This window comes from Cynoglossus semilaevis, chromosome 10 (assembly GCF_000523025.1).
Source record: "Cynoglossus semilaevis isolate Cse_v1.0 chromosome 10, Cse_v1.0, whole genome shotgun sequence".
Taxonomy (NCBI): domain Eukaryota; kingdom Metazoa; phylum Chordata; class Actinopteri; order Pleuronectiformes; family Cynoglossidae; genus Cynoglossus; species Cynoglossus semilaevis.
Genome location: NC_024316.1, coordinates 10157518 through 10172096, shown reverse-complemented (window position 1 = coordinate 10172096; position 14579 = coordinate 10157518). Strand labels below are relative to the sequence as shown.

Here is a 14579-nt window from a genome sequence, read left to right as displayed (position 1 = left end):
GCACCCCACCCATATTGATACATCTCCACCCATTTAAACACAGGTGTCACTACAAGATATTAGTGTCTTTGAAAGATCAAATATTTTCTCTGTGTGGGATTTCCAAAGAAACAGACTCCAAGCTCATCTCTGTCTTTTGTCCTGGCTCTGGGTAACTCAATGTGAGAGGAGCCGTCTTTACATCAGGCGGCAACAGCTCAGGCTTTTAACCATTGGCCTGACAACCTCAGTAGTGGACCGCCACAATATCTGTTGATGTTAATCCTATTAGGCTTGATTTAACACTTTACACGCCCATGATTTATATGAATGTTTATTGGTTTTCTGTAATATAATCAGCTTGAGGAAACTTAATGCATTGTTTGGTAATACACGCGTGACTGGAAGCAGGGGCCAACAAACTGTGCCTGGTGTTATTTGAAATCATACACCCACATCCAACACCAACACTTGAACTAATTCAATCTTCAAAGTCAATGGAAAAAGAACAATATTTATTAGGATTAGGGGGGACATTTTGTCTGGCAGCCTCCTCCCAAATAAGAGCCTTGTTTTTTCCTTTGTTGATCGTTTGAGGATTTAAGATGCATTAGAAGCCAGTGTCTGGGTGGATAATGGAAGGTTAGAGACTGTTATTTGATTTAAGTTCAGACACTAGAGATTAATATCTCCATCCCTATGTGCCCCCATCACCCTCCACCCTCTGCCTCTGAACAAAAAGCTCCAACTAAAGTTACGGGGCATTAGCTTTGATTATAATTCATAAAGGACAGCTTTGATCAGCGATGTAAGTAGGATCTTGTCATTTCTAGTGCTATCTCCAGAAAGATGAGTTGGTGACATGAAAACACAAACAACGTTGCCTCTCTTAAAAAAAAAAAAAAAAGTTTTCTAAATTTGCAGATTTTACCATCTGTTGTTCTGCTGTTTCCACAGTTAGCCAGCTGCAGCAGACCCTGGGCTCCATCCAGGAGCTCCTGATCCAGCAGCAGCAGAGAATCCAAGAGCTCTCCCAGGAACTCAATTCAGCAAAGGTATATGAATTCCCACTTCATCAGCAAATAAGCATCAGTTACTCAAAAAGACCCCACACAATTAAAAAATAAGAGATGTTTAAGAGAAACATTAACGCACTAATGCATTTGCCACATTCAGCATTTTCCTCATATTTAGCAACAATCTGTCCAACATCTTACGTTGCCTTCAAAACAACAGTTAAGTCTATCAAGAGTAAACTTTTTACAAACCTTCCCAAGTCTTGAGACATTGAAGTTCTCGGACTTCCCATGTTTTTAGGGTCTGTGATGTTGTAAATAATGATTTGCGGGACAGTAGACAGGCAGAAACTCGTAAATTGCAGTAGAGCCCAGTAAATGTAAAGTTTCAAAATGAAACCTCCAGATTGATGAGATAGAAGAGTCTTCTCCAGGATCCTTTGCACTAAAAAACTCTTTTGCTTCCCAGAGTCATAAGTACCTAAGACGGACAGCCTTATTATACTGTATATTATCAGAATGCAGGCTGCAAAATGGTACGATGCATCTCATCATGGGACCATAATACTTAACCATATGGTCATTCCTCTTTGCCTTGATTTTTATAGACGTTGTTCATAATCTACTCTAAAGTGTTTAAGTGAATCAGACTGAGTGATTGTTCTTAAAACTTATGTGCAAGGATGAAATGTTTCTTGCTTTTATAACACCGGCCATAAATCACTTTATGATCTCTGGGCTCTTAAAAAGTGCCTTGGAAGAGACAATCTAAGACAATGTTTTATGTGTGCAGCTGTTAAGCACACGGGTGTTTCACTGTAGCATCTGGATATCTCAGGAAAACATATGCAGACACATCTGTTTTCAGCACAAATGAGGAAGGAAAATATGAATCTCTTCCCCCGGACAAGGTTCATGAAAAACTGACAACTCGCATCTAATATTTTGTGCCGTTTTAAGTTCTTAGCTGCTTTTCTTTTTTCTTTTTTTTGAGTGTAGAAAGGACTGAGCTCAGCCTGTATGAGTACGAGGTCTGAAGATTAGATTTGACTCAACATTAGTCTGTTAGTGAAGTTGTACTGTCACCAGAAGTGACATTTCCTTGTATTTGACATCTTCAAATCCTAGATTGTCTCCAGCAGTGTGTACTTCATTTGCTATAAGTGCCTGACTGGACAGCAGCAGCAGTGTATAAAAAGTATATTTCACATCAAAATATCCATAAAACAAATCATAAATTTTCTTTTATAGCTATAACATTGATTTTAAATTTTCTCTGTAAGTCGGCTCTTTCTTGTCCTGAATCATCGGGGGAAATTGTTTTCAGGTCCAGGATATTTGATGAGAAACACATGTTGGTGCTGGAGAGCTACTTATCATTCACCGTTTGTGGCTTTCTGGGTTTTCCTCACCACGCGGCTCCAAGTGAACCACGCTTAGCAATTATACCTCTCAACGCGGAAATGTGCCTTTAACCCAAAACACATGGAGACGTCTGTTTCCTCAGCTGCTAAGTAAACATTTCTCGTAGTTTGGAAACCACGCACTTGCGGACCATGTTTACTGTTCCTTAACCGGCCACCTCATCATGAAAGTGAATTCGTACACACACTGCTGATGCAGCACATTTCCAGACTACAGGGCCTGCGTCAGGTCGGCTCTTTATGGTCTCGGACACCGACCGCTGAGAAGACGTTATTCTTTTTCTGCGAATTATTTTCTTTTTGTCTTCTTCTTTCTAAAAGACCGATTCCACAAATTTTGCCCAAAAATTATTCAGGACCATTAATGAGGCTTCACATTGGTTCCAAAATTAGGCAAGGCTGTTTAGCTTAAACCGACAAAGAACCAGTAGATTATTTACCAATGTAGCATTGGATATTTGCTTTCAACTTCATGGACAGATTTGGCTTGGGTTTTTTGGAGACATTTCTTTGTTTGTCTCTGAAGTGACTTTTTTTTTTTTAATTTATTTGTAGTCGTAATACCTCCTACTGGCATTAGCAAATGCCCAGGACTAAACTAAAATATTTAAAATTTTGCAAAATTGAGGAAACAAAATATGTTTTTGAAAATCTCTAATTGTTATATGAGGCCAAATTGATCTACAGTATAGCGCCCTCTGTAGTCAAGCAGCCAAATGAAGGATGCATGGAAATTAAACAGTGTAACCTACTGAGATTAAAATATTTACTTTTCCTAACAAAAAATATGTATTTATTGTATTCTGTAGGGATTGGACACAGGACAGGTTGCTTGAGGGTGATTTATTCCTAATGTTAACCAGCTAGGGCTTTGTTTTCACTCCATTATCCTCACATATCTTACTGTTAACTATGTTTGCCCTGCTGACTCAGTTCATCACTTGTTTCTTTTTTTTTCTTTTAATAGTGGATAACACATAGAAGATTAGAGACCGCCTCTTTGCTTTTGTGAGACATACTGCCAGTGGGAAAGTGCATAAATTGAGTGAAATCAATTGGATACTAGCAGTGTTTCCACTCAAAAACCCTCCTCTGGGGACTTCCTTTTGAAACTAATTCCATCATAAATATACATGTGTTACATGAAAACACACGGTCTGCCAGCGGAGTACTGTGAATTAATTTGCCTTCAGACTCTCTTAAACACGGCTTGTTAAAGATCTTGTTGCAGGCATTTATCTTCATTTATACAGATGCAATGCTGTCTTTGAACACTGCTGGATGGCAGTGCATATACAGTATATATTGTATGTGTATATATTGTATCTATATATCTGTGTATGCATGTTTGTGTGCATCAAGACATATATATATACACATATATACACATATCTCTATATATTTATATGTATATATGTATATATATGGCTTGACTGCTCTGCAGCGTTAACAGTTTTCACTGGGTTTGTTCTTCTTGTTTGTCCTCTGTTCATACAGAATGTACTTTATATTTGGTCTAATTATGTTGTTTGTTGTGCAGCTGTGCACCAGGATGTTTGAAAAGAAGTTAAACGTTGGTCAAAAACAGGATTCTTTGTACTTTACCTTAGTTTACTTTGGCAGTCGTGCCAGAAAAGAAAAAAGAAAATATTGGTCCTAGTCTTTCCCCAGTGGACCAAATCTCAAGAACCAATTGACAATAAAATAAAAGGGCTATCCTGGCCTGTAAGTGATGGTTGTGTTTCTTTTAAAATAACAACAGTTAGTATTAGACAACTCCTTTTATTAAGGCTAACGTCATGTGGTTTGTAGACTGAGTTTATGTCCACAAATACAAAGAGAGAACACTGCGCGTTAGTGAGCTAGACAACTTTTTCAGCTCTGTTCCATTGGACATTAACGGGCTTCTCCATTTATAATATTACATAATGTCTTAATTAACAGTTTATTTTGCCTTTGACTGGAATTCATTCATCAACCTGTTCTAAACAGATACTTACTGAAAATAATCCAACTCTGTCTCCAGACTCAGTGTTCTGGAGACACTGATATTATTACCAGAAGAATACTTTTCACTACAGTGTGAGAAAGTATCAGTTTGTCATATCATGATATTCGGTTTCATGATACTGTATTGATAGTGATACAATACTGCATCAATTATTTCTTAATTAATTACTTTTTTTGTTAACAATTAACATGCGATTTTCATGGCTTTGGTTAATTTAATTCAGCTTTTATTTCTTCTTCTGTGATAACTAATGTAGATCTCAGTTCCAATTTTAGTAACCTGATGTTGAGCATGTAACAACAATGTGTGTTTACTATGCAGACAGTTTTCTTACAATTAAATCCTCACTGTATCGTCGTGCCTATAGTATCACAGTATATCACAATATATTGTACCGTTTGCCCCTGTATCCTGATACATATGTCGGATTCTTGCTAGTACACACCCCTACTTTTCAGTTTGGCTAGCTGAGTATTTTGTCCAAACATTGCCAAAAAATAAGGTTAATGTCAATCAGTATAAAATCCAAAAATCTTTATATTCTCACATTTTGGTTTTGATATGAATATAGAGTCAAAATATCTCAGATTTGTTGTATATCAGAGATAAAAAGAACGATAAAAAGGCTGAAAAATCGTTTCAAAGATAATTGTTTTTTATTCATAACTTGTTCAGTCCATTGGATATGTGTTAGTGATTCTGACAGGGCGTCTAATATGACAGCCCACGTTCACTCTCTCCAGTCACTGATAGCCCATCTTCACCACCACCACTCAGCCCACCTAAGCCCCCAGTGCACTTAACAGGAGATTCTTTCACAACGTGTGTATAAACACTGACATAATGTATCTCAGAGCTGAAATCCAGTCCTGGCCCAACATTTAATTAGGTTTCCTCAGACTTAATTAGACATATGTCAGAGGTAGTGTTGTGTGACAAGCCTTGATGTGAGATATTATATGGTGCTGCTCTGTAGATAATGCACATTATGGATGTAGCTAGCAGTTAACAATTCTGCTTACAGCTGTTCCTCTTAAACGAGGTGTGTTGAATTCCTCCTATTTGGGTCAGTGAGAGAGACCTGGCCCCGGGCTTCGTTTTTAGAACAGATTATACAGCAATATTTTTCTCTGTGTAAAATGATGGAGAAGCAGAATCCACTGTTATTATACTGCTGCTTTGGGAAGGCAAGGGATTAAGATGGTTCTAATGAGGTGACGACTGTAATAACTGCGTCTTGAGCTGGCCTCCGCTGCACTCCTTCTAAAACGCAGCTCCTTATCAGTGAGGTTTAGGAGCTGATAACAGCTTAAAAAAAAAGAAAAAGAAAACACTTCTTCCCCTCATCTCCTCCTCTGTCTCCCCTCATTCCTCCTGCCTCCCTCCTTTTACGGTAAATGAGCCTGATCCCTTTCAGATGTGATTCAATTAATTTCTCTTAGATTTAATTACAAGCGAAAGAGTCCAAGTTATCCTTCCACCCTCAATAGGGGGTCTACACTTCCTAACAAGCTTCCTCTGGTGAGTCAGGAGAGCCTTAATTACAGTTTTTACTTTTCTTTTATCCCACTCTTCTCTTGTCTTCTGTCTCTTCTCTCTCTGGTCTCATCAGTCTTTCCTACTGCTCTTGTACGTTTACACTCTTTATTCATGAATGCTATAAGAACGCCAAGCAATTAGCTACTTCTCCAGCTCCAAACTCCTTTGCTTAATAGCCGAACAAAGCCTTCTCCATCACAGGAAAACATTCAAGTGTTTGGTTCTTGCAGCTTGGCATTGAAGTCGACGTGTCAAGCCACGTTTGGACTTTGTGTGTTAGAGACATACCCAAGTTGCTAACCTGGGTATGGCTTACCAGTCACTAACCTAATGGTTTAGCTAACTGACCTTGTGAAATGATTAGTTTAGTCTCCTGATTGTTTTGTTAAGAATTCAGTCAAGAGTTCATGAAAGCTCACATTACTAAAAACTGAAAGCTTCAGAGTAATTTTTAGATTTCTCTATTAGTTTCTGGTATAAAGTATACCATGGTATAAGTTCATAAACAGCTTTTACATTGTCTACATTCAGTATATGTGAATGAGACTTTTTTAGATATATAGAAAATGGGAACTTTATCCTGTTGATGACAAGAACATTTAAAATGGGAACTTTATCCTGTTGATGACGAGAACATCCCCCCCCCCTCCTTAGTTTTAGCTTTTGTCTTTGTTTTCCATCTTATTACCTTTTGTGCCATTCAAATATTTTCATGTTTTATTTTGCGTGCATATTATGTCTTTGTCATTGTTGAGACATTTAGTTCCGGGTCAGCACAGAATTCTGTTTTGAATTCTACCAGTAAATATGAAAACACATGTTTGTGTGCGAATGAAGGAAAATAAAGAGGGTGCTGTTGATGAAGGAGAACAGTTCAAACTGTACACCTGTGGTGTTCTTTGATCAATGTTGTCATGTTTCAAAATCAACTCTTTATGCAAATCAGCTGGCTCACCTTTAAACAAATCTATACTGGTACACAATCTGATTAAATGAGGTTTGTATGACTTTTTGAGGAAGTTTTGTTCCCACAGCTGAGCTAAAGCTAATCTTCATCTTCGTTGTTGCCCCGACTCCTTTAAACAAGCGTTTGTCATTGTTCCATATTGTTGGGAGGACGACACAATAAAGGTGTTGTCAAAGGATTTCTGTTTACCTTGTGCTGAGCCTCTGTATTTGCTGTGAGTGGCGTCTGTGTGAACTCAAATTGTGTTTGTTCCATAGGCAACATCTTCATCCACCCGCATCGTGGAAAACCAAACAATTGGGGAGCTGAAGCAGGAGATGGTTTCCTTAAAGGGCTTACTGCTCAGCAGGTAACAGAGTTCGTGTGTGAGTGTAGTACAATATGTGCGTGTGTGTCACAATGTTACAACACACCAGGTGTTTTAAACTTTCTTTATTATACCTGTACTATTGGTTTTATTTACTCTCTGGGTTTGCATGATAAAACAGGTTACTCTGGTAGATTGAGTTGTAACGGGTGTGTTTCCAACTGTCAGAAAAGCCAGGCAGACCTATTTTTGCATGGTTTCCTTCTAACAAATTAATTCATAAACCTAAAAAACTACTTAGTCAGATATTATTAACAACGTTTTTTTATTATTATTATTTTAAATTGTGCTCTGCGTGTGTTTGTGTTGTGTTCGGGTGCTCACAAAGACGGTAGGTTCTGCTCAGATTGTACACACAATTACAAAACAAACATAATGCAGTCATCTTTGCATTACTGGCTTCCACTGTACAGAATTGTGGTAGTTGGCCGGAAAGTTTGTGTTTGTGTATGAATAAATAAAATAAAAGAACACATAATGTCACATTGCTCTTCCAAATTGCTCACTTAAAGCATAATCATTAATCTCAGAGATGTTTAATCTCGCAGGCACTAGAGGTTATAATACTGATTGCACCATTTCTTTTACTTCACAACTTGCCGCGGCCAATTAGCATACTGCAGGCATCAGCTGCTCTTCTGTGTTTTACTGCTTTTATTGGTTAGCCAGATAACCACACGCGCATAATTGTTCCTGTGCAACTTTTCCTAATTTTATGAGTACAAAATGAGGACGACTATAATAACACAAGTACAGAATCATGTATATGCAACAGCCTCAACCAGCTGCATCTAGGACAACTGAGCAACTAAGGAGCTGAGGCAACATCACTCTTTGTTAGATGAAATAAGTGGCAACTCTCAGTCCAGAAAATGTTAAGTATTCTACATATGTTTTTGGTCAACTGCGCTCTTTAGAAATCGGTTTCCACTTCTTCAAGAAGTCACACACTTGATGTTTAATTATTTTCTGCTAAAGGAGGACTTTGTTTTACACCATCCTTCTGCCTTCTTCTTTCTAAACTAGTTTTCTTTCATTATTTAATACTGCATATTATATTCCAGTGACATCTTACAGGTCTGTAAATAATCAACACCAGTCTAGATAAAACTTCCCGTCCAGCCTTTTTTTTTTTCTCCCCCATCTCTTCAGGCCTATGTGGGCTCAGTTGAGCCCATTAGCATGTACGACAGTGTGTCCGTGTCTCTAATGAAGGCAGCGGTAAGATTGTACATCAGAAACTGACAAGGACAAAAACTACCCCAGAACTGTCTTGTTGGGCATGTGCTGTTTCCCTCCTTCATTCTAATCACTCGACACCTCCGACGTTTGCTTTCTTGTCTTCACCTGAAGTGGCACCGCAGAAAGAGCCTGAATGTTAACATAAAATCGGTACCATCACCATCTTTCTCCAGACTTGTTCCTGTCTTGTCTTAAATCATCAAAATAATCTTCAGCCTTTATTAAGACCTAGAGATGCTCAGGTTTTACAGTCAGCATTGTGTGTGTGTGTGGGTGTGTTTTATTTTAAAAGCAGTATTCTGTGTGACATCTTTACCAGGTGTGATGAACATCTGGATCTGTAGTGTAGGGCTGGGGGGTGAACAGGTGGGGGCTCTATTTGCTTTAATTACAAGACTTGTGCGAAGTGCTAATTGTGTGTGTGTGTGTGTGTGTGTGTGTGTGTGTGCGTGTTTAAATGTAGCTTTGATGATCTGACTTGGTCACCCTGAAGTCGTCATGGTTCTGAAGAGGTCATGGTCTGGTTTTGTCTGTTTTCCTTCCCACAGGAGACAATTTCCTTCTACCCCAAGTATTCCTAAAATCCCCTCGTGGCAGATCCCCCTGAAGGCCCCCTCGGCGCCCACCTCACCATTCATAAACCCCACAGAATTCAATAACAGCAGCAGCGACATCTCTCCTGTCAGTAACGAGTCTGCGAACTCCTCTCCTCTCAAGGACGGACACCACAACTCCCAGGAGTCACTGGGAGGACCTGACGGTGCTCACGGTCTGAACGGAGATGCCACCACCATCGACCTGCCGCTGGACTTAAAGAACCAGGTCCGTATGGAGGTGCAGGGGGAGGAGGACAGCAAGGAGGATGACGTCGGCGGCACAGAGGAGGAGGCTGTTGGTGTGCAGACAGAGGACCGGCGAGGTGGAGACGGACAGATTAATGAACAGGTGGACAAACTGAGACGGCCTGAGGGTGCCAGCAATGAGAGCGAGGTGGATTAGACGGCAATAGAAAGAGCACAAAAACACTCTTCAAACACGGCTTTCTATCTTCACGTGGCTTTGGTTCAATCTGCCTTTATCCACACACCCTCACTGTATTTGGGTTTTGCTCTTATTTCTCTCCTCACCTTCTGTTTCCTCTTGTTATAACATTTTAATCTCGAGCAAAATGAGGCGCAAAACTGACAAATATTGTCGAGTTGACACACGGCTTACCTCCATTTACTTTCCATCATCCAAACCAAATGAATGCTCGCCAAGCTGAGTACCATTTTTTTTTCTCTCTCTAAGCTACCTAGAAGTAGTCGAATCAGGCGTTAAACCAGCTCCACCCAGAACAAACTGAGTTAGTGCTTTTAATGTTCCTGATTTGATCAGATAACACACGGCCCTGCGCTGCTCTTCTCATAATGTCTATAAGGCTCATTCATACACAGACCACAGAGGCGAAGCTGCAGAGAATATGTCTGCCGTACGGTGCAGCTGCGGGTCAGGAGTCATACATACCTCTGTCAAAGTTACAGTAAGCTTCCACAGGAGCATTAACACAGTTTGTCTCCCTGGTGATGGCAACAGGAGAGGACAAGTTCTTCTAGGGCAGGAGCTTTTAGCCTCTTTTATGTGTCCTTTCGCATTGGTGTCAGTCTGTCAATAATTCACAAGGCCAGCAGGGTGGCATTTGAGTGAAATAAAAGCCCTGAAATTCGAGATTAGAATGTGATGACGGGCTTTGTTCCATGCCGGTGTCACTGTGTTCATAGGCTCAAAGAAGAGAAAGATGAATGTTTTTTCCCCTCACTTTCCTTTTTTTTTCACCGAGGGCTGAATTGTGCGACTCTGCTCGTGTGTTTGTGTGCGGCAGACGAGACAAACCCAGGCCGTCTGCTGAGCTGTGAGCTTTGTCTCCAGCAGGGCAGCTGATTTGGTTTGTGAAGTATGTTAATAATCAAATGATCAACAAATAACAGATGTATTAGTTCATGCAGCTTGAAATGTCAAGGAGGCTAAAAGCGCAAATCTAATACAGAAAGCCCAGTTGCGTTGTATTATTTTCTGCGACAAACCCTCCAGTCCAAATTATGTGAGGCCTCCTACGGTGAGTAATCTTTACAGAAAACGGCGCCAATATTTCGTAATTAAGCCGCAGTCAGACGACAAGCGCTGCCGCAGATGGAACCTGCAGAACTCGCTTGTTTTTCCTTGGTGTGGAGGTGGATGGGGGAAGTTAAAAAAAAAAAAAAAAAAAAGAAAGAAAAAAAAAAAACCCCGATGATTGAAAAGGAAAGCAATAAATGAATACTTGACTTATTGAATTACTCACTCTGTCTCCAGCGTACAAGAAGAGTCCATGAGTGAGAAGGAGGGATATCAGCTCTCGGGCCATTTCCACCTCCAGCATGTGGCCTTCACAGAAAAGGTAGAGGGTCTCTGAATGTTGTGTGTGACTCCACCTCTTGTCCACATGCTTTTTGGTCATTCATAGTTTTTTAGATGAAGTTTAAAATATGTACAACATGACAACAACCCAGCAGTGTCAGGTAGAAATACACTTGTTAAAGAATAATTTTCTGTCTCTGCTCCCCGTCCTTTCTAGAAATACACAATAGCTACGCATTTGGTCCTTAGTCTATAATGACATGTCTTCTACATGTATCTGAAAAACTATAAGTTTAGCTATTTACAGCTATTTTTTTCAGTCCATACAAGTTTATACTTTGAAATACACATCCAAGTACTTGACTTAAACTGCTAACTAAAATGAAATAATATGAAATGAATCTTGAATCACAGTTGTTTAATTTTTTTTTTTTTTGCTTTTCACCTGGTGTTTGTAAAATGACTTGGGAATAGAGGTGTTTCTGCTGTTTTTAAACTAAACATCAATTGAAAATGTACTTTTTTTTCTTTCTTTAACTCAAAGTATCTGTAAAAAATAAATAACATTGAACGATTAGATATTTTCTCTTCTGGTACACCTCACGTGTGTTTTTAGACATTTGCTTTTTTTTTTTTTTTTTTGCGTATTTTCGGTACTTTCCTCTTTTATCGTTGGAAGGGGGGGGGGTTTGAGGTCAAAACGCTTCAGGTAAATCTCTGTTCTTCTGGAGCGTTTCTCGTTTTTTCATCACTTCTCTGAGAATTGCAATTTGTCTTTTGAATCAGTTACTCATGTGAACACGGCAGTTTTTCTGTGTACAGTCATGTGAACAACCACCCAGTTGTGAATTTTTAGAAAGCGTGACCCAGCAGGGACTTTTGGCCCTTTTTTTTCTCTGTTCTCTCTGGTAATGAGTAAGGGAAACAGTTATACATTAAACACAGGAAGATTTGTTTATTTCTCTAAGTGGGTTATCAGCACTGTTTTGCTTTCTGTTGTGGGGGTGCTGCCCTTTTCACAAGGACGTATGGTTCTCAATTTGCATCAGTCTGAAAATGTAAAGATCTACTCCCTGAAATATTATAACAGACAAAAGTCGAAGGAAGAGGAGATTTGACTACAGCAAAGACAGAGTGCTTCTGATTGTGTGTGTGTTTGTTCTGTTGTTGAGTTGTCACCAATGAACAGCTGGATTGTGTGGAGATGAAACAGTCACCCATTTTCTGCAGCAACACTTCCACTCTCCTATTTGTACGAATAATATCGAGGCACCACACTGGGACATACTCACAGCTTTTGCATCAAAATTTGCAGAACATTATTTGAAAGAACAATTTTCAATAGAACAAATTAAATGAAATTACAAATCAGTTGGAATTCCCCTCTGTGGGCCAAATAGAAAGAATATTGAAACCCCCGCCCCCCATTTTAGGAACCCTTGGTATATTTCATTATCTTAGTAGAATCGTGTTGGATTGCTAATGTTAATACAGCGGATCTCCCGTTCTCTTTTTATTCCACACATTTGTCTCGTAAAAACTTGGTGTCATCATTACCCACAGTACAGCTCGACTCTTTAACACTTGGTTTCAGATTGAAGTGTGTCACGAAGTAGCAGTAAATGTAGCCCTGAGCTACTGGCCCCATATTAGATTTTAGGCAGCTCCATCCAGAGTCATAAACAATTTTTCCCCCACAATTATCACATTAACTCCTGGTCCCTGTACCCAGAGTCTGATGTATACAATTGTTGAAATTCCCCTTTAATTGGAGGCCATTCTTTCAGCGCTGAGATCATTTATTCACCGCTCTGACTGATAGCTCATCTCCAGAGTTATGAGCCGTACGCCAAACAGATTAATTCTATTTTCTGGCAAAGTTCATGAAACTGTCTGAACTGGTTGTGGTTTGTGTTGATAAACTATTGTCATAATCTCAGCTTCAGTCATTAGTTGTAATTTCTCACAAAGATTGCATCGCTGATGATTTCATGAGTCCCTGAGCACAGACTGTACAGCTGTAATGCACACTTTACCACCGCTGCCGCCACTAAACCCGCCCCACTTTACCAACGCTTCTCTCCAAAAAGTCTTGGAAAAGAGCATTCTTCCTCATACACGGTGTTATGAATATTACCGAGCATTATCAGTCGTATGAATTTAATTTATCAAGGGCCAAATGATCAATAGTGTTTCACATATTGATGAGGTGTATAAACTCCTCTAAGGTTCGATACCACATGCCTTTGTAATCCATTAACCTCTCCCTGGAGTTCAGGCCAACCTTAGATTTATAGGGACACACTGTAATAAATTCACTTGTACATCATTTAGTGTCTTAGGGGATTTGCTGTGCATTCCCTTTCAAAAAGCTACCTCATATTCTCATTTACATTTTAGGACTCTCCAGCACCTCCACTTCCGTTTGTGTACCCTTCCCCGGCCTACAGCCTGTGTACCGCTGACTGGTTAGCATAGAAGAAGTGACGCTTGATGTGGTTATGTTGTTTGGCCAGTGTGACACCTTTGGGTCTGACACTGTTAAGCTCCTCAAACTCATCAATCTTGCAGCTAAACGGCCAGCACTCAATAGGATAGTATATCGACGCGCTCTGAACTCCATTGTTCACTAGAACTGGGCACTCAGCAGGTTAGAGGGCTGGCTGTCTCCTTGGATCAATGCACGTGTTGTTAGCCTTTAGCGGCTGGTCAGATTGCTAACATACACCCATCTTTAAAACTCCCTCTGTCCTTGAGCGTTGGTCACAAGGCAGCTTTTGTTCAGTGCAATCATTAACAGCCCAGTAACACAGATTCAGACGCTCCACCCAAAATGGCTTCACACATTTATCAGGAGAAGTGCTCGCAGAAACATTTGCATAGCAAAGGTCATGGATGATGCGGAACGATCAGACCCAGTATANCCCGGTGCCAGATAAGACGAGCTGCAAACATCATGATGTTACAACTGAATATGTGACGCTGTAGCTGACAACATCAGCTGTTTCTTGTACTTCTGCACACCTCCGTTATCCTCTTCATTTAAACCACTTTTCCAACTATGGAAATCATACTTACAAGTTCTTCATCTTGGTCTTTTGATTTATGTTAACTAAAAATCATTTTTGGGTTTACCCTCTCTGCAACTGCAAAAGAAACAACACTACAAGTAGTTTCTTTTCTCAAAGAAAATGATTATGCCAGATGGACAGTTTTGTCAAATTTAAGACGTATTTGACTACTTTTGAACAGTTGTTTGTAGCTCTCCCTTCCTCTTACTTGCTCATTTTGTTTTTGTGTCATGTCATTTCTTTTCATAACCTACCCCCGGCCGTCCGCTATCCCCCTCTCCCTGTTCTATTCTGCTTTAATCGTGACATCATTATTGCTCATCTACACACAGCCAACATCTTACCCAACATACACACATCTTGACTCTTGACCTTGTTGAAAATATCAACAGTTTTATATTTCTCATGGACCTGTAACTTAGTGGCGTACACTTGTGTGACTGATGGCCTTTTCCAGTCCTGTCTCAGCAGATAAAGTCAGGAAGCACAGGTCACCTCCAAAACCTCTGCACAACTGTCTGTCTCTAAAAGCAGCTCAGCAGCTCTGTGAAGCTGCTGAATCTTGGCTCCTTCCCGGAGACAATGAC

General features: G+C 39.9%; 1 protein-coding gene across 3 annotated transcripts in view; it reads left to right on the top strand.

The window, feature by feature from the left end:
- The window catches only part of pex14 (peroxisomal biogenesis factor 14), a 46605-nt gene extending 35098 nt beyond the window's left edge, over positions 1 to 11507 (top strand). Inside the window, exons 7-10 of one of the 3 annotated variants that reach the window (XM_008318670.3) lie at positions 937 to 1034; positions 7194 to 7285; positions 9094 to 9490; positions 10877 to 11507. In XM_008318670.3, the coding sequence (XP_008316892.1) occupies positions 937 to 1034; positions 7194 to 7285; positions 9094 to 9490; positions 10877 to 10900 (611 nt within the window). In that variant the 3' untranslated portion in view covers positions 10901 to 11507. Of the gene's footprint in view, positions 1 to 936; positions 1035 to 7193; positions 7286 to 9093; positions 10815 to 10876 lie in introns of those variants that run through there. The other 2 variants (XM_008318669.3, XM_017035827.2) reach the window with 2 other exon arrangements.
- The last annotated feature ends 3072 nt before the right edge of the window (positions 11508 to 14579 follow it).